The 26,962-nt window shown below is 42.0% G+C and overlaps 1 protein-coding gene across 1 annotated transcript in view; it reads right to left on the bottom strand.

The window, feature by feature from the left end:
- SLC30A4 (solute carrier family 30 member 4) overlaps nucleotides 1-26,962 on the bottom strand; it is a 481,458-nt gene that overhangs the window by 309,850 nt on the left and 144,646 nt on the right. Inside the window, exon 3 of the mRNA XM_053717448.1 lies at nucleotides 17,501-17,654. Coding sequence (XP_053573423.1) covers nucleotides 17,501-17,654 — 154 coding nt within the window. The remainder of the gene's footprint in view (nucleotides 1-17,500; nucleotides 17,655-26,962) is intronic.

The raw sequence follows: 26,962 nt of genomic DNA, 5'->3' as shown, positions 1-26,962 counted from the left end.
TAAACATGTATGCCTCATGCCATTGGTTCCCCCAATATGTTCATCTAACTACTAGTAGGCCATTTCTGCTCCTACCAAAAGAATAAAGCAAATTTGATAAAAGAGGTGAATTGGAATATATATATATATATATATATATATATATATATATATATATATATATATACACAGACACACACAAATACAAAATGTGGTTTTTAGCACACTTTACAAAAAGTTTAAATCAACATCTGGGAGTGCTGCCAATATGACCCAGTAATTACACAAACAAAGAGGTATCAGCGCACATCCATTTTCAAAAGCACAACATATTTTTTACTGCTGCAAAAAATTGCCTGCATATACATCAAGAGACAACTATTCTTTTTTAAATAATATTGGGAACTTAGTCACACAATATGGCCATATTTTGCTTAGCCAGTCACCGCTTACAAGGTGCCCCAATTCGACTGGTCCTACTCTAAGTCCTTTTGCCACCAGTCGAATTGGGGCACCTTGTAAGCGGTGACTGGCTAAGCAAAATATGGCCATATTGTGTGACTAAGTTCCCAATATTATTTAAAAAAGAATAGTTGTCTCTTGATGTATATGCAGGCAATTTTTTGCAGCAGTAAAAAATATGTTGTGGTTTTGAAAATGGATGTGCGCTGATACCTCTTTGTTTGTATGTGTATATATATATATATATATATATATATATATATATATATATATATATATATATATCTCCAAGTAGATCAGCACTCACCAGCACCTCCAACCACTGTGTGCTCTGCCAGAAACAAATTAGACAGGTATGCTGAACAGGACTTGGCAAAGATCCCAACTGCCCAACATATAAGCAGGCACCACAGATTGTTCCAAACACCTTTATTGTGTCAAACACAACGTTTCGGCCCCCCACAGAGGCCTTGGTCACATGAATAGTAATACAGAAACACTGTATAACACACCCCTACAAAAGTGCCTAATATACCCACAGGGGATAACCGGATACACCGCAAACCTGACCGTGTGACTTATCGCATCAATCCAAACTGGAATTACATGCGTTGTGGACGTCAGAGCGGGTCCATCGCCATGGTGATCGCCGAACACAGAGCCAGCAGCTGTGCACGATACAGCGTAACAGCCAGTCGCCTGTATATGACGTTTCCTCAGCTGGTATATTGAGTGTTATTGAGATCACCATGGTAACTTATGGACACTACCTCAGTCTAAGATCACAGCAGTATCAGGGATCCACCTGTCATAAAAAGCATAGGCGCATGCTAGTAAGGAACACACTGACAGGAGAATGTTGCTAGTGTAGCAAACAAATCTTAAATCTAAAGATAAGAAGCCTCCGATTTATATTTGTATTTCATCCCATCGGCTTATCTATCAGATTCTACTCCTATTATGATACCTTAACAAACAATCTAATTTTTTAAAAACAAAAAAGAGCTAAGCACAAGGTGCCGCAAGGTCATGGTAGAAACAACTAAGAGGAGAAGAGACCAACAGTCCTTATTTGTAGAAACAGCTATAATCGATCATAGTGTTGAGACCATTAGGTGAAATAGTTCCCAGCCTATGTATCCACCTTGATTCCAACCTCACTAATGCCTTGGCTCGATCACCACCACATCTTGACTTTGGTATGTGGTCAATAAGAAATGTCCTCATGGTAGAGATCGAATGTCAAGCTTGTTGAAAGTGGCGTGCCACTGGTTGATCTGATCCGCATTTTTCAATGGCTAGTCTAATTACAGACTTGTGGTTCGCCAGGTGCTTCCTGAAGGTAGTGATTTAGGTGAAATAGTTCCCAGCCTATTATGTATCCACCTCGATTCCAACCTCACTAATGCCTTGGCTCGATCACCACCACGTCTTGACTTTGGTATGTGGTCAATCAGAATTGTTAGAGATCGAAAGTCCAGCTTGTTGAAAGTGGCGTGCCACTGGTTGATCTGACCCGCATATTTGAATGGCTAGTCTAATTGCAGACATGGTTCGCCAGGTGCTCCCTGAAGGTAGTGATGGTTTTACCAATATAATACAGGAAGCATGGTCAAATAATGATATAAACAACATGGTCTGATGTGCAAGTCAGCCTATGTCGTATCTGAAACATCTGATTTGTGTGTGGATGATGAAACCGATTTCCTGTAAGCATTCCATTGCAGGTAGAACAATTGCCACACCAAAAACATCCCTTCTTGCCCACTGGTAGCCATGTATCCTTCCGATAGCTGTTGACGGGGTCTGTCTTCACTAGCAGATCCCTCAAGTTCCGCAACCTTTTATATACTAATCGTGGGGGAGGAATGTCATCGAATGGTAAACTGGCATCCGTAGAAAGTATAGGCCAATGCTGTTGTACGATCCTCTGCACTGCTCTTGAATCTGGTGCAAAAGTTGTGATAAAGTTTAGACGTTTATCAGGTGGTTTAGAGGTGATCGATTGTTGGGTACGGAGAGCTGCTGTCTCACATTGTGTCTTAATGATGGTCTCAGGGTATCCCCTGTTCAGGAAACGTTTAGACATGGTCTCTAGTTGTTTTTTTCTTGTTGGTCTCCTCTGTGTTATTGCTTATGACACGCAGGAGCTTAAAGAAACTGACCCCTATCTTCTGAAACTGTGGGTAAAAACTACCAAAATGTAACAATGAATTTTTATCAGTGGGCTTACTGAATAATGTAGTGTATAGTCTCAGGCCATCCCTTGTATCTTTTTTATAGATTTCTACATCTAAGAAGTATATCCTATCCATATTCTCAATTTTGAACCGTACAGTAGAATTAATTGAGTTGGTGAAACCAATCTAATAAGGATAGTACGCTGCCGCTCCAAACAAGGAAAATGTTGTCTATGTAACGACGATAGAACTTGATGGAGCTATGCCTGGGAAGAAAGAAATATTCTTGCTCATACATTGCCATATAAATATAGGCATACGATGGGGCCATATTAGACCCCATCGCAGTGCCCAATGTCTGAAGAAAAAAAGTATTTTCAAACCGAAAATAATTTTTAACCAGGCAGAGCTCCATCAGCTCGATCAAGAATTCAATAGGGGGGCCGGAATAGTGAACATTGTTACTGAGAATGCGTCTGACCATCTTCAAGCCATGTGTGTGGGGAATTATGGTGTAAAGATTAACAACATCCATTGTCGCTAGTATATCAGATGGTTGTATGTCGTTAAGACTACTCAGTTGAGATATTAATTCAGCCAAATCTCTAAGATAAGAGGAGGTAGACTGGACCATGGGCTGCAAAAAGTAATCAATGCATTCAGCCAGGGGCTGAAACAATGAACCCCTGCCCGAAACAATCTGACACCCTGGAGGGTTGGTCAAACATTTATGGATCTTAGGTAGTAAATACAGTAATGGGCAAATTGGGTTATCTACTGTCAGATAGTGAAATACATCTTCATCATTGAAATTAGAGTTCAAGGCCAAAGTCAGAAATTTATCAACCTGGGTTTTAAGAATGTTATTTTACGATAGGTAGACTCATCACTCAATTGCCGCAACGCCTCTGTCTGATACTGTGAATAATCTAACAGCACAATGGCTCCGACCTTATCAGCGGGCCTAATCACAATAGTATTGTCATCCACAAGAGTCTTTAGAGCACTTCTCTCATCTGCTGTTAGATTATCCCAAGTGGCAGACTCAGAGACTTTTTGTTTACTGATATCAGAGTTGCCCATTCTAGTGAATGTTTTAATGGAGGTATGAGTATTGGTGGGCTCATAAGTACTCCATACTTTGAAGGGCTTCTGTATATTAGTTGGACTATTCTTAAAGGGGTCTTTTAGTTTTAACTGTCGTTGAAAGTGAAATAAGTCTACTTGTATATCAAAGGCATCACATTTCGGGGTAGGGCTAAATGACAGGCCCTTGTTCAAAAGTGAATATTCTGCATTGGATAAGGTACGGGAGCTTAGGTTGTATACTATGATTTCTGCTTGCGGCAGTACTTTTCTTTGTTGTGACTGTGGTGTTTCCTACCGCCCCTCCTATTGTGTTGGTGTCTGACCCCGCAGGTAAAGGGGGTCTCTGTGAAGACCTAGTGCTGACTCCACCAGTAGCAGTTGTAACACATTGACAGCTAATGGCTTCACTCCCGGACGAGTCTCCCCCACTGCTATCCACTGTCTCAAAGTTCACCCGTCTATTCTTATTATACCTCCCCCTTCTCCGAAAGAGCATGTCCTGTTTCCCATATAACCATTTGTATACCTTTCATTCCCTGTAATCATGTTCAACAGTGTTATATTTTTTATTTTTAAATGCAAGTATTTCCTGTTTATACTTGACAACTTGGGTTGTTAATTTGTTGAGCCAATCAGTCTCTGAGTCTTCACTGAAGATATGTAGCAATTTGTCATTAATCAAGGAGATATCTGTTTTAACAACAGCCTTAAGTCTAGACACTTCCTCAATGACTAATAGCATTAGGTCGTGCAAACTTATTTAAAATGGCGAACCAGCTTTTGCAAAATTCCATGCTTGTCCTCCCCAGGATCAGTATGTTTTTTATCCTAAACCCCCATGGTATAAATTTATCCTTGTAATACTTTGATAAATACACTGCATGCAAGTAATAATCTCCTTTTTTTCTAAGTGTAATAATATATGATACACGTTTAAAGAAGTCTCACCTTTAATTTCCTCCAGCTCCTGTATGTCAGCCTCATACGTTAATATTTGGATCGTGCACCTGCAATCCCATGGTAATTGAGGTTTAACAGTGAGTGTTTGCATTTGCTTGTTTTACACAACACACTATCAGCAGGGTGTTTTATGTACTCTTCCGTGTGATTAACATTACTAACCAGGTGCTGCACTAAAAGGTTATGGCTAATGAGATGGCATCACAATTGCCTCTTCATGAAGATCGTTATGGAGAAATCGAGGACTTTGTTTTTACAGAGGATGATGCGTCACGCATCAGGTGTGAGGCTGACATACAGGAGCTGGAGGAAATTAAAGATGAGACTCCTTTAAACGTGCATCATAAATTATTACACTTATAAAAAAAGGAGATAAATACACTGCATGCAAGTAATAATCTATCGAAGTATCACAAGGATAAATTCATACCACAGGGGTTTAGGATAAAAAACATACCGACCCTGGGGAGGACAAGCATGGAATTTTGCAAAAGGTGGTGCGGCATTTTAAATAAATGTTCACACGACCTAATGCTATTAGTCATTGAGGAAGTGTCTAGAAAGCATAGTATACAACCTAAGTTCCGGTACCTTATCCAATGCAGAATATTCACTTTTGAACAAGGGCCTGTCATTTATCCCTACCCCGAAATGTGATGCCTTTGATATACAAGTAGACTTATTTCGCTTTCAACGGCAGTTAAAACTAAAAGACCACTTTAAGAATAGTCCAACTTGTATACAGAAGCCCTTCAAAGTAGGGAGTACTTATGAGCCCACCAATACTCATACCTCCATTAAAACATTCACTAGAATGTGCAACTCTGATATCAGTAAACAAAAAGTCTCTGAGTCTGCCACTTGGGATAATCTAACAGCAGATGAGAGAAGTGCTCTAAAGACTCTTGTGGATGACAATACTATTGTGATTAGGCCCGCTGTTAAGGGCGGAGCCATTGTGCTATTAGATTATTCACAGTATCGGACGGAGGCGTTGTGGCAATTGAGTGATGAGTCTACCTATCGTAAATTAACATTTAATCCCACTAACATGCTTAAAACCCAAGTTGATAAATTTCTGACTTTGGCCTTGAACTCTAATTTCATTGATTAAGATGTATTTCATTATCTGACAGTAGATAACCCAATTTGCCCAATACTGTATTTACTACCTAAGATCCATAAATATTTGACCAACCCTCCAGGGTGTCCGATTGTTTCGGCCAGGGGTTCATTGTTTCAGCCCCTGGCTTAATACATTGATTTCTTTTTGCAGCCCATGGTCCAGTCAGTCTACCTCCTCTTATCTTAGAGATTCTGCTGAATTAATATCTCAACTGAGTAGTCTTAATGACATACAACCATCTGATATACTAGTAACAATGGATGTTGTTAATCTTTACACCATAATTCCCCACACACATGGCTTGGAGGTGGTCAGAAGCATTCTCAGTAACAATGTTCACTATTCCGGCCCCCCTGTTGAATTCTTGATCGAGCTGATAGAGCTCTGCCTGGTTAAGAATTATTTTCGGTTGAAAATACTTTTTTTCTTCAGACATTGGGCACTGCGATGGGGTCTAATATGGCCCCATCGTATGCCTATATTTATGTTCACTACAATGTTCACTATACCAATGTATGAACAAGAATATATCTTTCTGACCAAGTGGGCACTAGACCTCCACACCTATATAGATACAAAAGGTTGGAGTAAAATCTTTCAAAGAACAAAAAAATCCTCCACATCTCCACAGATTCTCGAGATGAACTATAAAATTCTATCCCGTTGGTATTTAACACCGACGAGACTAAACACTATATACCCGGAATCCTCCAGAATGTGCTGGAGAGGCTGCGGGGAATCGGGCAATCTGATACACATGTGGTGGGAATGCCCCATCATCAAACCACTGTGGAGACAAATAGAAATACACCTTCAGAAAATAGCAGGGGAATCACTTAAATTAAACCCAAGAATAGCATTGTTGAATGACACCCCCAACATTTCCTGTAAACTACGATCTCTCTTAGTACAGGTTGGCCTCAATGGTGCTAGGTCATTGATTGCCCGAGCGTGGACAACACCTACATAACCGACCATAGTGATGTAGCTGGAAAGAACAGCGGAGCTCTTAGGCCTAGAAGAATAAGGGTACCTCAAGCGTAATAAATTACGTTTCCTTATAGATGCCAGATTCCAATGGGAGAATACACACCCCTCCCACTTAATCAATACCTCTGATGCTGGAGACACCCCACAGATGTAAAACTAACCTTGGCAGAAAGGATAAACCCCAGAGACATAAACCAGCCCTGTTAACTCTTACTAAACCCATGCAGCCCCTTCATAGTCTTATTTTTAAAATAACACTGAGCTATAGAGAGAGTCAACATGGAGAAGCCGGAATACTGGGTTGCACCCATTATTGGAGGAAGGAGTAGAGCTATGGTAATATATCTGATAAATGAAATAAGCAAATTGCGAATTATCAATGTTTGTTGATTTGTTTAAGTTAACTAAGTTTGTTATTGATGATTATGTAACAGGATACTCTGAAAATGGAAAAAAATAACAAATAAAAAATAAATAAAAAAAAAGAATATATCTTTCTTCCCAGGCAGAGCTCCATCAAGTTCTATCGTCGTTACATAGACAATATTTTCCTTGTTTGGAGCGGCAGCGTACTATCCTTATTAGATTGGTTTCACCAACTCAACTCAATTAATTCTACTGTACGGTTCAAAATTGAGAATGATATGGATAGGATACACTTCTTAGATGTAGAAATCTATAAAAAAAAAAAAAAAAAGACACAAGTGATGGCCTGAGACTATACACTACATTATTCACTGTTACATTTTGGTAGTTTTCCCCCACAGTTTCAGAAGATAGGGGTCAGTTTCTCTCAGCTCCTGCATGTCTTACGCAATAACACAGAGATGACCAACAAGAAAAAAACAACTAGAGACCATGTCTTAAAGTTTCCTGAACAGGGGATACCCTGAGACCATCATTAAGACACAATGTGAGACAGCAGCTCTCCGTACCCAACAATCGATCACCTCCAAACCACCTAAACCACCTGATAAACGTCTAAACTTTATCACAACTTTTACACCAGATTCAAGCAGTGCAGAGGATCATACAACAGCATTGGCCTATACTTTCTAAGGATGCCAGTTTACCATTTAATGACATCCCTCTCCTACGATTAGTATATAAAAGGTTGCGGAACTTGAGAGATCTGCTAGTGAAGACCGACCCCGTCAACAGCTATCGGAAGGATACATGGCTACCAGTGGGCAAGAAGGAATGTTTTCAGTGTGGCAATTGTTCTACCTGCAATGGAATGCCTACAGGAAATCGGTTTCATCATCCACACACAAATCAGATGTTTCAGATACAACATAGGTCGACTTGCACATCAGACCATGTCATTTATATCATTATTTGCCCATGCTCCCTGTATTATATTGGTAAAACCATCACTACCTTCAGGGAGCACCTGGCGAACCATGTCTGCAATTAGACTAGCCATTCAAATATGCGGGTCAGATCAACCAGTGGCACGCCACTTTCAACAAGCTGGACTTTCGATCTCTAACAATTCTGATTGACCACATACCAAAATCAAGACGTGGTGGTGATCGAGCCAAGGCATTAGTGAGGTTGGAATCGAGGTGGATACATAATAGGCTGGGAACTATTTCACCTAATGGTCTCAACACTATGATCGATTATAGCCATTTCTACAAATAAGGACTGTTGGTCTCTTCTCCTCTTAGTTCTTTCTACCATGCCCTTGGGGTACCTTGTGCTTAGCTCTTTTTTGTTTTTAAAAAATTAGGTTAGGTTTGTAAAGGTATCATAATAGGAGTAGAATCTGATAGATAAGCCGATGGGATGAAATACAAATCTAAATCGGAGGCTTTATATCTTTAGATTTAAGATTTGTTTGCTACACTAGCAACATTCTCCTGTCAGTGTGTTCCTTACTAGCATGCACTTATGCTTTTTATGACAGTTGGATCCCCGATACTGCTGCTATCTTAGACTGAGGTAGTGTCCATATGTTACCATGGTGATCTCAATAACACTCAATATACCAGCTGAGGAAACGTCATATACAGACGACTGGCTGTTACGCTGAATCGTGCACTGCTGCTGGCTCTTGGTTTTTGCGAACACCATGGCGACAGACCCGCTCTGACGATGTCCACAATGCATGTGTATCCAGTTTGGATTGATGCGATGAGTCACGCTTTCGGGTTTGCGGTGTATCAGTTTATCCCCTGTGGGTATATTAGGCACTTTTGTAGGGGTGTGTTGTTATACGGTGTTTGTGTATTACTATTCATGTGACCAAGGCCTCTGTGGGGGGCCGAAACGTTGTGTTTGACATAATAAAGGTGTTTGGAACAATCTGTGGTGCCTGCTTATATGTTAGCAAGTTGGGATCTTTGCCGAGTCCTGTTCAGCATACCGGTCTATATATTATATCTCTCAAGTAGAAGGAGGCACTCGCTGGTCTTTTCAAGTGTAGTTTATTTCAAAAGCGTGACGTTTCAAGGACACACTCCCCGAAACGTCACGCTTTCGAAATAAAGTACACTTAAAAAGACCAGTGAGAGATATAATTTAACCGTTGGCACCCTGGCAGTTGCCATTAAGGTGAGAGTTCTCATTATTGCATTGTGTGTGTGTGTGTATGTATGTATGTATGTATGTATGTATGTATGTATGTATGTATGTACTGTATATGTATATATATATATATGTACATATATATATATATATATATATATATATATATATATATATATATATATATATATATATATATATATATATATATATATAGGGTTTTTTTTTGGAGGGGATAAAATAAAATATTTGCTTAAATCAATAATCTATGAATTTTTAAATAGAATTCTTACTTTTATCTGTATTTTGGCATATCTGTTTTTCGTGTGTGTGTGTGTGTATATATATATATATATATATATATATTATATATGTATATATGTGTATATATATACTGTATATATATATATATTATATATATATATATATATATATATATATATACACACACACATATACATACATACATATATACATACACACATACACATATACAGACACACACACACATACAGTAAGTGGAAATATTCAAATTGGGCATAATTAGCCATTTTCCCTCCCTGGTGTCATGTGACTCGTTAGTGTTACAAGGTCTCAGGTGTGAATGGGGAGCAGGTGTGTTAAATTTGGTGTTAACGCTCTCACACTCTCACATACTGGTCACTGGAAGTTCAACATGGCACCTAATGGCAAAGAACTCTCTGAGGATCTGAAAAAACAGAATTTATGCTTACCTGATAAATTACTTTCTCTTGTGATGTATCGAGTCCACGGATTCATCCTTTACTTGTGGGATATTCTCCTTCCTAACAGGAAGTGGCAAAGAGAGCACACAGCAGAGCTGTCCATATAGCTCCCCCTCTAGCTCCACCCCCCAGTCATTCGACTGAAGGTTAGGAAGAAAAAGGAGAAACCATAGGGTGCAGTGGTGACTGTAGTTTAAACAAAAAAACTACCTGACTTAATAGCCAGGGCGGGCCGTGGACTCGATACATCACAAGAGAAAGTAATTTATCAGGTAAGCATAAATTCTGTTTTCTCTTGTAAGTTGTATCGAGTCCACGGATTCATCCTTTACTTGTGGGATACCAATACCAAAGCTTTAGGACACGGATGAAGGGAGGGAACAAGACAGGTACCTTAAACGGAAGGCACCACTGCTTGTAAAACCTTTCTCCCAAAAATAGCCTCCGAAGAAGCAAAAGTATCGAATTTGTAAAATTTGGAAAAAGTATGCAGCGAAGACCAAGTCGCTGCCTTACAAATCTGCTCAACAGAAGCCTCATGTTTAAAAGCCCATGTGGAAGCCACTGCTCTGGTAGAATGAACAGTAATTGTTTCGGGAGGCTGCTGGCCAGCAGTCTCATAGGCCAAACGGATGATGCTTTTCAACCAAAAGGAAACAGAGGTAGCAGTCGCCTTCTGACCTCTCCTCTTACCAGAATAGATAACAAACAATGAAGGTGTTTGTCTGAAATCCTTAGTTGCATGTAAATAGAACTTTAAAGCATGAACCACATCAAGATTGTGTAACAGACGTTCCTTCTTCGAAGAAAGATTAGGACACAGAGAAGGAACAACAATTTCCTGGTTAATATTCTTATTAGACACAACCTTAGGAAGAAACCCGGGTTTGGTACGCAAAACTACCTTATCTGCATGGAAAACCAGGTAAGGTGAATCACACTGTAAAGCAGATAACTCTGAAACTCTTCGAGCAGAAGAGATAGCTACCAAAAACTAAACTTTCCAAGATAAAAGCTTAATATCTATGGAATGTAAAGGTTCAAACGGAACCCCTTGCAGAACTGAAAGAACTAAATTCAGACTCCATGGCGGAGCCATAGGTCTATAAACAGACTTGATTCTGACTAAAGCCTGACTAAACGCTTGAACGTCTGGTACCTCTGCCAGACGTTTGTGTAAAAGAATAGACAAAGCAAATATCTGTCCTTTTAAGGAACTAGCTGATAATCCTTTCTCCAATCCTTCTTGGAGAAACCACGCTTTGATAGAATTAGGCGTTCAATCTCCAAGCAGTCAGACGCAGAGAAATTAGATTTGGATGCTTGAAAGGACCTTGTATTAGAAGGTCCTGCCTCATTGGTAGTGTCCATGGTGGGACGGATGACATGTCCACTAGGTCTGCATACCAGGTCCTGCGTGGCCACGCATGCGCTATTAGAATCACCAAAGCCCTCTCCTGCTTGATTCTGGCAACCAGACGAGGGAGGAGAGGAAACGGTGGAAAAACATAGGCCAGATTGAAGGACCAAGGCGCTGCTAGAGCATCTATCAGCACCGCCTGGGGTTCCCGGGACCTGGACCCGTAAAAAGGAAGTTTGGTGTTCTGACGGGACGCCATCAGATCCAATTCTGGAGTGCCCCATAGCTGAGTCAGCTGGGGAAATACCTCCGGGTGGAGTTCCCACTCCCCCGGGTGAAAAGTCTGACGACTTAGAAAATCCGCCTCCCAGTTGTCTACTCCTGGGATGTGAATTGCTGAGAGATGGCAAGAGTGATCCTCCGCCCACCTGATAATTTTGGTTACTTCCATCATCGCTAGGGAACTCCTTGTTCCCCCTTGATGATTGACGTAAGCTACAGTCGTGATGTTGTCCGACTGAAATCTGATTAATTTGGCCGCAGCTAGCTGAGGCCATGCCTGAAGCGCGTTGAATATCGCCCTCAGTTCCAGAATGTTTATCGGGAGAAGAGCTTCTTCCCGAGACCATAAGCCCTGAGCTTTCAGGGAGTCCCAGACTGCACCCCAGCCCAACAGACTGGCGTCGGTCGTTACGATGATCGACTCTGGTCTGCGGAAACATATTCTCTGAGACAGGTGATCCTGAGACAACCACCAGAGAAGAGAATCTCTGGTCCCCTGGTCCAGCTGTATTTGAGGAGACAAATCTGCATAATCCCCATTCCACTGTTTGAGCATGCATAGTTGCAGTGGTCTGAGGTGTATCCGTGCAAAAGGGACTATGTCCATTGCCGCTACCATTAGTCCGATTGTCTCCATGCATTGAGCTACAGATGGCCGAGGAATGGAATGAAGGGCTCGGCAAGTGGTTAAGAGTTTTAACTTTCTGACCTCCGTCAGAAAATTTTTCATTTCTACCGAGTCTATTAGAGTTCCTAGGAAGGAAACTCTCGTGAGGGGGGAGAGAGAACTCTTTTTGATGTTCACCCTCCACCCGTGAGACCTCAGAAAGGCCAATACAATTTCCGTGTGAGACTTGGCTCTTTGGAAAGTCGACGCCTGAATTAAGATGTCGTCTAGATAAGGCGCCACTACTATGCCCTGCGGTCTTAGAACCGCCAGGAGGGACCCTAGCACCTTTGTGAAAATTCTGGGAGCAGTGGCCAACCCGAAAGGAAGAGCCACAAACTGGAAATGCTTGTCCAGAAAGGCGAACCTGAGAAACTGGTGATGATCTTTGTGGATAGGAATGTGCAGATAGGCATCCTTTAGATCCACGGTGGTCATATATTGACCCTCCTGGATCATTGGTAAGATTGTCCGAATGGTCTCCATCTTGAATGATGGGACTCTGAGGAATTTGTTTAGAATTTTGAGATCCAGGATTGGTCTGAAAGTTCCTTCTTTCTTGGGAACCACAAACAGGTTTGAGTAAAAACCCAGCCCTTGTTCCGCAATTGGAACTGGGTGGATCACTCCCATAGTATGTAGGTCTTCTACACAGCGTAAGAACGCCTCTTTCTTTGTCTGGTCTGTAGACAGACGAGAAATGTGGAACCTTCCATTTGGAGGGGAGTCCTTGAATTCTAGAAGATATCCCTGGGATACAATTTCTAAGGCCCAGTGATCGTGTACGTCTCTTGCCCAGGCCTGAGCGAAGAGAGAGAGTCTGCCTCCTACTAGATCCGGTCCCGGATCTGGGGCTACCCCATCATGCTGTCTTGGAGGCAGCTGCAGGCTTCTTGGCCTGTTTACCCTTGTTCCAGCCCTGGTACGTTTTCCAGGCTGACCTGGGTTGTGAAGCATTACCCTCTTGCTTTGCAGCAGGGGAGGATGAAGTGGGACCGCTCCTGAAATGCCGAAAGGAACGAAAATTATTTTGTTTGTTCTTTATCTTGAAGGACTTGTCCTGAGGGAGAGCATGGCCTTTTCCCCCAGTGATTTCTGAAATAACCTCTTTCAATTCAGGCCCGAAGAGGGTCTTTTTTTTTTTAAAGGGATGTTCAACAGTTTGGATTTTGACGACACATCGGCCGACCAGGACTTTAGCCATAGCGCCCTGCGCGCTAAAATGGTGAAACCTGAATTCTTTGCCATTAACTTAGCTAGTTGGAAAGCGGCATCTGTGATAAAAGAATTAGCCAGCTTAAGAGCCTTAATTCTGTCCATAATTTCCTCATATGAGGTCTCCGTCAAAAGCGCATCTTCTAGCGCCTCGAACCAGAAAGCAGCTGCAGTAGTTACAGGAACAATGCACGCAATTGGTTGGAGAAGAAAACCTTGTTGAACAAAAATTTTCTTAAGTAAACCCTCTAATTTTTTATCGATAGGGTCTTTAAAAGCACAACAGTCTTCAATTGGTATGGTTGTGCGTTTAGCAAGTGAAGAAATAGCCCCCTCCACCTTAGGGACCGTCTGCCATGAGTCCCGCATGGGGTCAGATATGGGGAACATTTTCTTAAAAACAGGAGGGGGAACGAACGGAATACCTGGTCTATCCCACTCCCTAGTAACGATATCCGCAATCCTCTTAGGGACCGGGAACACATCAGTGTAAACAGGAACTTCTAGGTACTTGTCCATTTTACACAATTTCTCTGGAACCACCATAGGGTCGCAGTCATCCAGAGTAACTAATACCTCCCTGAGCAATAAGCGGAGGTGTTCTAGTTTAAATTTAAAAGCCAACGTATCTGAATCTGTCTGAGGAGAAACCTTTCCTGAATCGGAAATTTCTCCCTCAGGCAGCACATCCCTCGCCCCCACTTCAGAGCGTTGTGAGGGTATATCGGATACGGCTACTAAAGCGTCAGAATGCTCAGTATCTGTTCTTAAAACAGAGCTATCACGCTTTGCAGGTAACACGGGCAGTTTAGATAAGAACACTGAGAGGGTATTATCCATAACTGCCGCCAAGTCTTGCAAGGTAAAAGAGTTAGACGCACTAGAGGTGCTAGGCGTCGCTTGGGCGAGCGTAACTGGTTGTGACACTTGGGGAGAGGTTGACGGGCTAACCTCGTTACCTTCTGTCTGAGAATCATCTTGGGCCCCATTTTTAAGTGCAACAATATGTTCTTTAAAGTGTATAGACATATCAGTACAAGTGGGCACATTCTGAGAGGGGGTTCCACCATGGCTTCTAAACACATTGAACAAGGATTTTCCTTGGTGTCAGACATGTTTAACAGACTAGTAGTAAAACAAACAGGCTTGGAAATCACTTTAATCAAGTAAAAACACACTTTGAAAAAAACGTTACTGTGCCTTTAAGAGATAAAAAAGGCACATAATTTTGCAAAACAGTGAAAAAATGCAGCAAACTTTTCGAAATTTTTACAGTATGTACCTAAAGCATTAGTAAGATTGCACCACTAGCAATAAAAACGATTAACCCCTTAATGCCAAAACCGGATCGACAGTAAGCCAAAAAAACGGTTAAAAACGTTCAGCACCTTGCCACAGCTCTGCTGTGGCCCTTCCTGCCCTTAGGAACCAGATTTGTGGGGAAAAAGCTTCTTATAGGCCCTCAAACTGCAGCAGGACCCTATATGTGAAACAGCCTGAACTTCTAGTCAAATATAACTGCGCATCTGAGGCGCGAAATTAGGCCCCTCCCACCTCACTACGGTGCTTGTGAGGCCTAAAGAAACACTCCCAAGTGTCTTAATAATTGCCATGTGGGTAACAACCCCTGAAAGAAACCCAAAGGAACCTTCAAAGTGTCTCAAAAAAACGATATTTTCAATAAAAACCGTTTGTCTTGAAAGTAGTGTCAACCAGCATAAACTAGCCCTGTTATGTAAGCTTGAAATTCCATACTTAGTCTCTGAATACAGCTTACCCTTCCCTCATGGGGATATTATCAGTCTTTTCTAGCATTATCACAGTCTTGTCTAGAAATAAATGACTGACCATACCTTATTGCAGCCTAACCTGCAAACCGTTCCCCCCCAACTGAAGTTTTCTTGCACTCCTCAGTCCTTGTGGGAACAGCAATGGATTTTAGTTACAACATGCTAAAATCATCTTCCTCCCTGCAGAAATCTTCATCCCCTTTCTGCTAGAGAGTAAATAGTACACACCGGTACAAATTTAAAATAACAAACTCTTGCTTGTAGAAAATAAAAACTAAATTTCTAACACCACATTCACTTTACCCTTCCGATTGCTTAGAGCCGGCAAAGAGAATGACTGGGGGGTGGAGCTAGAGGGGGAGCTATATGGACAGTTCTGCTGTGTGCTCTCTTTGCCACTTCCTGTTGGGAAGGAGAATATCCCACAAGTAAAGGATGAATCCGTGGACTTGATACATCTTACAAGAGAAATAATAATTTTTGTTCTACAAAAAGATGGCCTAGGCTATAAGAAGATTGACAAGACCCTGAAACTGAGCTGCAGAACGGTGATTAAGACCATACAGCGGTTTCACAGGACAGGTTCCACTCAGAACAGGCCTCGCCATGGTCGACTAAAGAAGTTGAGTGCACGTGCTCAGCGTCATATTCAGAAGTTGTCTTTGGGAAATAGACGTATGAGTGCTGCCAGCATTGCTGCAGAGGTTGAAGGGGTTGGGGTTCAGCTTGTCAGTGCTCAGACCATATGCCGCACACTGCATCAAGCTGATCTGCATGGCTGTCGTCCCAGAAGGAAGCCTCTTCTAAAGATGATGCACAAGGAAGCCCGCAAACAGTTTGATGAAGACAAGCAGACTAAGGACGTAGATTACTGGAACCATGTCCTGTGGTCCGATGAGACCAAGATAAACTTATTTGGTTCAGATGGCGTCAAACGTGTGTGGCGGCAACCAGGTAAGGAGTACAAAGACTAGTATGTCTTGATTATAGTCAAGCATGGTGGTGGGAGTGTCATAGTCTGGGCCTACATGAGTACTGCCGGCACTGAGGTGCTACAGTTCATTGAGGGAACCATGACTGCCAACATATACTGTGACATACTGAAGCAGAGCATGATCCCCTCCCTTCGGAGACTGTGCCGCAGGGCAGCATTCCAACATGATAATGACCTCAAACACACCTCCAAGATAACCACTGCCTTGGTGATGGACTGGTCAAGCATGTCTCCAGATGTGGGGCATCATCAAATGGAAGGTGGGGGAGCGCAAGGTCTCTAACATCCACCAGCTCCATGATGTCGTCATGGAGGAGTGGAAAAGGACTCCAGTGGCAACCTGTGAAGCTCTAGTGAACTCCATGCCCAAGAGGGTTAAGGTAGTGCTCGAAAATAATGCTGGCCACACAAAATACTGACACTTTGGGCCCAATTTGGACATTTCCACTTAGGGGTGTACTCACTTTTGTTCCCAACGGTTTAGACATTAATGGCTGTGTGTTGAGTTATTTTGAGGGGACATCAAATTTACACTGTTATACAGGCTGTACACTCATTACTTTACATTGTAGCAAAGTGTAAATTCTTCAGTGTTGCCACATGAAAAGATATAATAAAATATTTACAAAAATGTGAGGGATGTACTCACTTTTGTGAGATACTGTATATATACATACATCCAAATTTTATATAAATTTTAATTTATAATTAGTATTTGTTTTCATACCATGCCAGACAGTATGGGCTAAATTAATAAACCAGTATGTTCAGTGCTCCCAAGTGTACACAAAGGGCTATTATACCTGTTAAAGAAATGTTCTGATGAAATATAAATAAAATGCTTTATTTTGCTCTTTTTTTTTTTAATGTCACTTTAGTTATTGAGACCACTGAGCTACACAGGCAAAAATGACTAGCTATAATTAAAGCATTGTTCTAAACTGTTGTGCAGTCTTGCGAACTCTGAGCTGTATTGAAGTGTATAAAAAGGCAAAATTTGTTTATCCTTTGTTTAAAAAAACAAAACCTTCCATTTGCTTTGATCATTTGACTGCAATAACAACAGACCTTCAATACACAATGTACTTATTATTACATTTTGGCTTGTACTTGTAACTGTTGACTTACATGAGGTTTACAGCAACTCCGACCGCTGCTGTTATGAGCATTACATCTCCATTAATGTTATATTCCGTATTTATTGTACGTTGAATTGCTTCATACAACAAAAAGCCTGTGAGTATGTACACCATTAAAACACTGATAATTGCTGATAAAACTTCTGTAATAGAAAAGAAAGAATACATACTTAGAGCTCAGAACAAAATGTACTGTACTATTTGATAGGGGAGTTGTCTTGTGACCTACTGTATGTAAAAACATAAATTATGCTTACCTGATAATTTCCTTTTCCTCTGATGGAAAGAGCCCACAGCTGCATTCATTACTTTTTGGAAATAAGAACCTGGCCACCAGGAGGAGGCAAAGACAATGCAGCCAAAGGCTTAAATACTCTTCCCACTCCCCTCATCCCCCAGTCATTCTGCCGAGGAACAAGGAACAGTAGAAGAAATATCAGGGTGAAATGTGCCAGAAGAATAATAAGGACGCCCCACATAGAATTACGAGTGGGGAGCTGTGGACTCTTTCCATCAGAAGAAAAGGAAATTATCATCAGGTAAGCATAATTTATGTTTTTCTTCTTAAATGGAAAGAGTCCACAGCTGCATTCATTACTTTTGGGAAAACAATACCCAAGCTATAGAGGTCACTGAATGCCAAGACGGGAGGCTACAATAGGCGGCCCACATTGAGGGCACCAGGCCTGAACCTCTACCCAATAAAAAATCCTGCTTTGTCCGAAGCCGAGAATTTTTTTTCAAAGAAAAAGCCCCAGTAACACTGACCCGCAGCCAGTCCAGAGCCAAATTAGAGACCGCAAAACGGACTCGACTGAGCCAACAGTCCACCAAGAGACACCGTCACCTAACAGACGGTCCCCCACCACTCACCCCTCACAAAAGAAGGGTAAACCAGCCGAAAACCCCAAAGGGAACAAGGCAAAGGAGGACCGAGGAAACCAAAAAATCCATCAATGCAAAAAACAGCACCTCCCAAGAGTGGGCCCAGTAATCAGAGACCTAAATGAACCCATAGAGGAAAGGAGGCCATGCCTATAAAAGGCGAAAACCGGGATAATACCGGGCACGGAGACCGAAAAGACATCTCTCCAACATCCTGCAAGCATGGAATACAACTAAAGAGGCAAAGCCCATAGAATACCCAAGTATACGACCATGAAAGAGCGTGCAATAGACACAGGCGAAACCCCAAGTTTGAGAACACAGAGGGAGCTAAAACATAAATGTTCTAGTAACGCGCGGCTAATCCCCCTTTAAGAGACTCAAGGAGGAGGAAGGAAGAAAGAAGAAAATTATCAAGAAAAAAATCATCAAGAAAAAAATCATCAAGAAACAAACCGCACAAAACAGCCCCCGACAGAAGGCATACTCCAGCAACTTATGCAGCCAGATCTACTCACAGGTCCCTAAAAAGGGGAACACAGCCCCCCCCCCCCCCCGAGAAGAATTACCCTCAGAACCCGAAGGAAGAGGAAACTGTCTCCTGTCAAAAGAGCAAGGAGAAAAGGAAAAACCCATCTCCTGGCAGACTGAGCCATCAGAATAGACACAGCAAGCTCACACATCCCAAAGGATACCGTGACCATAGACCCCTCAGGCATCCTGACCTGCAGACTCAGCTGGGCCACTAATACAAGGGAACAGAGATCCCAAAACTGGTACAGGAACGAGCGTAAAGATGGCAAAGCCATCCCCCCCCAGAGTACAAGTACAACCCAACTCTGAAAAAAGACAAGGCCATAGACCCAAAGGATCTATCAAAACAAGGCCCTACAGTCTGACATGAAACCAGCAAGATTACAGGTGGAACCAAGTCCACCTTTCACTTTCTGACCAGGAGAAGCCCCTAGTAAGAACTCAGTCTCCCGAGAAGCGAATATCCCTTAAAGAAAATGGGAAGAGGCCAGAAGGGCAATAACCGTCCTCAAGGCCCGAAGCCACCGGCTAAAAGGGAAGAAAAAATCCCCCACAAATGTCCTAGAAAGGACCCCAACACAAGTAGTTCACCCAACAGAGGCATAGCCAACCCATTCGCCTGCAGAGCAGAGAATCCACGGGTACCCTGGCAAACTAACAGGGGAATACAACCCTAAGGCGCACCAGAAGACTGGAATCCAGTGCCAGCAGCTGGGTAGGATCCCACCATTCTTGAGGCGCAAGCAACCCAGCTAACCCCAGATGACATGGGTTATTCTGTGGCAAGGAGTCATACATACTCTGATAGACCGGGCCAGCCCTGACTCGTTCAGGTAGATGGAGCAAGGACATAGCCCCAGTTCCCACCACCGTGGAACATCCCGACCAGCCCTGAGATCCAAACAACGCGAAACTGTGACAGGAGCTTAGCCCCCAAAAGAGTAAGACTCAGGAAGAAAAAACAGGTCCAGAAACCTAATAGTTCAGACAACTATACCCTAGAACTAAACACCCTGACTGGCTAAAAAGCCAGACAAAAGGAATGGAGCATATCCAGAAAATCCAGACAGCGCAGAGAACTCGAAAGCTCCGACCAAATGAAGGAACCACCCATAGATAAAGTCCAACTCTCCAAGGAGCAAGGCTAGAAGTCAAATGAAGAGACGTCCCAAGGCCACAGGACAACAGAAGGGATACCTTAAAGTTCCCAAAACCCTACGAGCAGGGCTAGTCTCCCCATCACCTCCACACAGGCAGAGGACACAGGGGAGAGAAAATGTGCTAAACATTCCCAGCTCCTGGAAAACCCTTGCTAAACAAGTCCCCACCGGGATCAACCAACGTCAGAAACACAGATCCCCAAAAGGAGATCTAACCCACCAGGGACAACGGAAGAAGACCCAAGGTTTCCTAACTCAGACAGACCTTACGCAGCCTAGAGTAAGAGCCATATCTAGATACACTAGAAACAGCTGAGACGCACCCCTTTAAAAAGGTGCCAAGAGCTGCAATAGGTTAAAAAACTTTCGCAAGCTGGACAAGCTGTTGGATCAAGTCCCATAGGACCATTCAGGAGCCTAAAAACTGAAGGCCAAACCACTCAACCAGTGGCAACGGGGCACTACTCCCGCCAGCCCCCCCCCCCCCCCCCCCCCCCCCCCCCCCCCCCCGTGGAGGAGGAACCAATAAGGCAGTGATTTGCAACCTTTTTTTTTTTGCCGTGGCACACTTTTTTACATTAAAAAATCCTGTGGCACACCACCATCCCAAATTTTTACAAAATCATAGACTACTACAGGATATATATATATATATATATATATATATATATATATATATATATATATATATATATATATATATATAATTATATATATATATATATATATATATATATATACACACACACACACACACACACATACACACACATACACTGTACTGTGCTGTCATGCCATGCCTCCTACAAACTATACATGACATATTGACATTCATTCACAAACAATCATAATCATTGTCTGTGAATGAATGTCAATGTCATGGTTGTAAATGATGCCTGATGAGCCTGTCACATACCTCCCAATATTTAAAAATTTGAAAGAGGGACACCCCCGCACTGTTGTCAGTCTGCCGCGGCACACCTGAGGATCTCTCACGGCACACTGGTTGAAAAACATTGCGATAAGGTGATGCAGCGGTCAATCATGAGGTTGTCCGAACATATTCGCGACTTTTGCTCTACCTCATACCCCAAAATACCTATCCTATATTCCATCCCTAAGATACACAAAACTCTGGATCATCCACCAGACCGGCCCATTGTGTCGGCAAGGGATTCCTTGACACAACCGGTAGCGCAACTGGTGGATATCCTACTACAACCTGTTGTTAGGGAGGTAAGGTCATATCATGGACACAGGTGATTTTATTCGGAAGATACGGACTGTTGACGTCCAACCTGATGACCTTTTGGTCTGTTTGGACGTCAACAGTCTGTACACCATTATCCCCCACACTGAGGGTCTCAAAGCAATTGAGGAACATATCACTAATAACCCTCTTTATGAGGGTTCACCGGTTGAATTCTTTCTCTCCTTGATAGAATTTTGTTTGTATAAAAATTACTTTAGATTTGAAAGTAAGTTTTATTTGCAAACGGCTGGTACAGCCATGGGTTCCTCCATGGCCCCCGCATACGCCAACCTATACATGTCCCAATATGAAAATTTGTATCTGTGGCATGCTACCAATCCGGCAGTAGTATGCTATTACAGATATATTGACGACATCTTCATGGTGTGGCGGGGGACCATGGAGGAACTACAAACTTGGTTTGAAAAATACAACATGGCCACTAGCAATGTTAAATTTAAGATGACGGTTGATACACAGTCTATTAACTTCCTGGACCTGACGGTCTTTAAAAAGGTACATCAATTGGGCACTACCCTATACCATAAACAAACCGATCGTAATTCTATTCTGAGTGCTGACAGCTGTCACCCCCCTGCCCTCTTAAAGGGCATAGTCAAATCTCAGTTTGTGAGAACTATGAGCAACAATTCAGAGATGCAGACTGGGGTCTCCCAACTGGCAGGAGTGGGAGAAAGATTCCGCGAGAGGGGGTATAAATCCTCTATTATTCAAGAAAACATGATCACAGCATCTTCACTCACTCAATTCGAATTAATCAAGCCCACATCAAAGAGAGATACGAGCAATAGATTAATTATGTCCACTACATTCACTCCAACCACCAAAAACACGGGACGTATCCTACATCAGCACAGGCCCATAATGACGTCTGATCCTAAATTAACATTCACTCGGCAGCTACAACCTATGGTGGGTTTTAAGAGGGGTACCAACCTTAAGGACCTCCTAATGCGCACTGATCAGAAATCCAGCTACACCACAGGGGCCAAAATAAATATCAAAGGATCATATAGATGCTTAGGCTGCACAACGTGTAATGGTCTGGTCAGTACCAAAACCTTTCATCACCCACACACTAATCGGAGATACGTGATTAAACACTCCATTACGTGTACCACTACACACGTAGTTTACCTCCTTTTCTGCCCATGTTCGTGTTTTTACGTGGGCAAAACTACAGGCACGTTACGTGAACGAATGGCAAACCACAGGCATGCAATACGATCTGCACTTAAACAGGGAGACTCTGAACAGCCTGTTGCACGCCATTGTGCTAAGCAAGGTCACGCCGTTTCTTCCATACGTTATATCCTCATTGACCACATACCCCCATTGGATCGGGGAGGGGATAGGAGCAAGACATTGCTTAAACGTGAAGCCCAGTGGATCTTCAAATTGGGAACCATATATCCAGGCGGATTAAATACCACCCCAGACTTTAAAAATCTTATCTGACTCAATAAGGTAGTGCTACATGCATGGGGTACAACCCAGGGTCATAGTGGCTATGTGTAGCTCCCAGTTCCATTGCTCTTTTGAACGATGCGAGACGGTCGCTTACGACACAACCGGGTGGAGGAAAACCCCCCCACCTTGGTTGTGGAAGCCTGGCCCCTGAGGTAGAATTACCCACTTATGCACCTTAGACCTTATGCTGGGGATACATCAATATACTCACAAATACTAATGAGTAACAGGATGGACTTTTTCTATCTGTCCATACTTGGTCATCTCTAAGTTGGACCTATTTACCTGTTTATCTTGTTGTAATAAGAGACTATATTTCAGATGTAACCAAGATACATTTTGACACATCACCTAGTATTATTCTAGTATTTGGGACATGGCCTAGCTGTGTGACACATTGTGGTATACATTTAAAAGGTGGGATCATGAATATTGACATGATCAAATATACCTCCCTTTATTCCAGTATGATAATCTAGGTCTCTATGTGAGTTCACTACATTATTAAGTGAATTTTTCTATTGGGCTAAATATCTGTACCATATCACAAATATACAGAGAACTAGATGTACTGATTCATTTCCAGCTTTTGGGTACTGGTATAAAAAGTTGTGCCCAATTAATTATAGTACATCATTTATCTATCCATATATTTACTGGAAAACATAATAGAATAATGTTGCAAATTGACTCAGTGGATGTATAGTCTGCAAAGACTCCATCTATTATTTTGCAGTCATTCTACATCTTTATAAGTATTGATAACAAGTATAGCAAGAATCGCCACTTTTTATTTTATTTTATATCTATCTATGTATATATACTATTGCGCACATCTATGCATGAATGTGACTTAGAATGTTTAGTACTTATTGTCACTTATATATGCTCGCTACACTAGGCAATTTATCACTGTGTTGAGACACGAATTTGGGTTTGTATCATAACCATAGCTACAGTTGCTATGACGACTTGTATACACTACTACACTCAACCTGCCGATCAGAGCCAATAACATAGCGATCTAAGGCAGATTTTTAACATACCAAAAGGTACTTTTTGCACTTACATATTGAAGCTCATATGACACTTGATTGTGTAAAAGTGAATGTATAAAGGCATAATACATAACACTGCTTGTATGCTTAATATTGTCATGCCGCGAAACCGGAAGTGAGATAACATCACTTCCGGTAGGCATGATCACAGTGGAACGCAAGATGCGTTCCACACTCGATATTTGGCGCACTTTTTGGAGTAACACTTGTTTGGTGAGACACTGTTTGAAACACTATAAATTGTGTGATATTTGATTATATGTTGATGCTGATGAAGGGGTTGTGAACCCCGAAAACGTTCCATTAAAGAATTTTGTGGAAGACCTGAGAGTGCATCTGATTTCGCTTACTTATATCACTTATATTTGCAGCCAGGCTGTTGCCTCTTGGTGGGCTGAACTGGAAATTGCTTGGATATATATATATATATATATATATATATATATATATATATATATATATATATAGATAGATAGATATATATATATATATATATACACACACACACATACACTGTACTGTGCTGTCATGCCATGCCTCCTACAAACTATACATGACATATTGACATTCATTCACAAACAATCATAATCATTGTGTGTGAATGAATATCAATGTCATGGTTGTAAATGATGCCTGATGAGCCTGTCACATACATCCCAATATTGAAAAATTTGAAAGAGGGACACCCCTGCACTGTTGTCAGTCTGCCGCGGCACACCTGAGGATCTCTCACGGCACACTGGTTGAAAAACACTGCGATAAGGTGATGCAGCGGTCATTCATGACTGAAGGCTATAAGGACTGCAACAATCCTTTCCCGCCTCATGAACCCACAGATCCTCTTGAATGCTTAGTTTAACATAAAAAACAATAACTTGAGCACTCAGCGCTACTACGTATCCAGCAGAAACAGCACCATGTGAATGAACAGCCACAAAACCAAAAGAACCCGACAGGGCCAGCCTGTACTCAGGGTCCTAATTGGCAAGCTGCATAAATTTTCCCACATAGCGGAAAAAAGAAAAACACACATTATTAAACATAGGACTAACATGTCCAAACAACTTCCGAAGAAGTAACAAAGAGTATCGAACACAAATAAAAGACATCCTATCGGATACAAAATAAATTTATGCTTACCTGATAAATTAATTTCTTCTATGGTACGACGAGTCCACGGATTCATCCTTTACTTGTGGGATATTATCCTCCTGCTAACAGGAAGTGGCAAAGAGCACCACAGCAGAGCTGTCTATATAGCTCATTCCTTAACTCCACCCCCCAGTCATTCGACCGAAGGTACAGGAAGAAAAAGGAGAAACTAAAAGGTGCAGTGGTGACTGAAGTTTAAAACCAAAAAATATAAGCTGTCTTAAAATGACAGGGCGGGATGTGGACTCGTCGTACCATAGAAGAAATTAATTTATCAGGTAAGCATAAATTTACTTTTCTTCTATAAGGTATGACGAGTCCACGGATTCATCCTTTACTTGTGGGATACAATACCAAAGCTATAGGACACGGATGAACGGGAGGGACAAGACAGATGGCTAAACAGAAGGCACCACTGCTTGAAGAACTTTTCTCCCAAAAATAGCCTCCGAAGAATCAAAAGTATCAAATTTGTAAAATTTGGAAAGAAGACCAAGTTGCAGCCTTACAAATCTGTTCAACAGAAGCATCATTTTTAAAAGCCCATGTGGAAGCCACCGCTCTAGTAGAGTGAGCTGTAAGTCTTTCAGGAGGCTGCTGTCCAGCAGTCTCGTACGCCAAACAGATGATGCTTTTCAGCCAAAAAGAAAGAGAGGTAGCCGTAGCTTTTTGACCTCTACGTTTTCCAGAATAGACAACAAACAGAGAAGATGTTTGACGGAAATCGTTGGTCGCTTGCAAGTAAAACTTCAAAGCACGAAACACGTCCAAGTTGTGCAACAGACGCTCCTTCTTAGAGGAAGGATTAGGACACAGGGAAGGAACAACAATTTTCTGATTAATATTCTTATTAGTAACAACCTTAGGAAGGAATCCAGGTTTGTTACGCAAAACTACCTTATCAGAATGGATAACAAGATAAGGCGAGTCGCATTGCAATGCAGATAGTTCAGAAACTCTTCAAGCCGAAGAGATAGCAACTAAAAACAGGACTTTCCAAGATAGAAGCTTAATATCTATGGAATGCATAGGTTCAAACGGAACCCCTTGAAGAACTTTAAGAACTAAATTCAAACTCCATGGCGGAGCAACAGATTTAAACACAGGCTTGATTCTAACTAAAGCCTGACAAAACAACTGAACGTCTGGAACATCTGCCAGACGCTTGTGTAGTAAAATTGATAAAGCAAACATCTGTCCCTTTAAGGAACTAGCTGATAACCCCTTCTCCAATCCTTCTTGGAGAAAGGACAAAATCCTAGGAATCCTGATCTTACTCCATGAGTAGCCCTTGGATTCACACCAATAAAGATATTTACGCCATATCTTATGATAAATTTTCCTAGTGACAGGCTTTCAAGCCTGAATCAAGGTATCTATGACCGACTCAGAGAATCCCCGCTTAGATAAAATCAAGCGTTCAATCTCCAGGCAGTCAGCCGCAGAGAAACTAGATTTGGATGCTGGAACGGACCTTGAATGAGAAGGTCCTGTTTCAGTGGCAGTGTCCAGGGTGGTAGAGATGACATGTCCACCAGGTCTGCATACCAATTCCTGCGTGGCCACGCAGGTGCTATCAAAATCACCAAAGCTATCTCCTGTTTGATTCTGGCAATCAGACGATGATGGAGAGGAAATGGTGGAAACACATAAGCGAGGTTGAACGACCAAGTTACTGCTAGAGCATCTATCAGTACTGCTTGAGGATCCCGTGATCTGGACCCGTAACAAGGAAGTTCGGCATTCTGATGAGACGCCATCAGATCCAATTCTGGTGTGCCCCATTGATGAGTCAATTGTGCAAACACCTCTGGATGGAGTTCCCACTCTCCCGGATGAAAAGTCTGACGACTTAGAAAATCTGCTTCCCAGTTCTCCACTCCTGGGATATAGATTGCTTATAGATGGCAAGAGTGAGT

The sequence above is a fragment of the Bombina bombina genome, chromosome 6, assembly GCF_027579735.1.
Source record: "Bombina bombina isolate aBomBom1 chromosome 6, aBomBom1.pri, whole genome shotgun sequence".
In the NCBI taxonomy this organism is placed as follows: domain Eukaryota; kingdom Metazoa; phylum Chordata; class Amphibia; order Anura; family Bombinatoridae; genus Bombina; species Bombina bombina.
The sequence above is the reverse complement of the archived record's forward strand: the minus strand, read 5'-3'. Positions and strand labels throughout refer to the sequence as shown.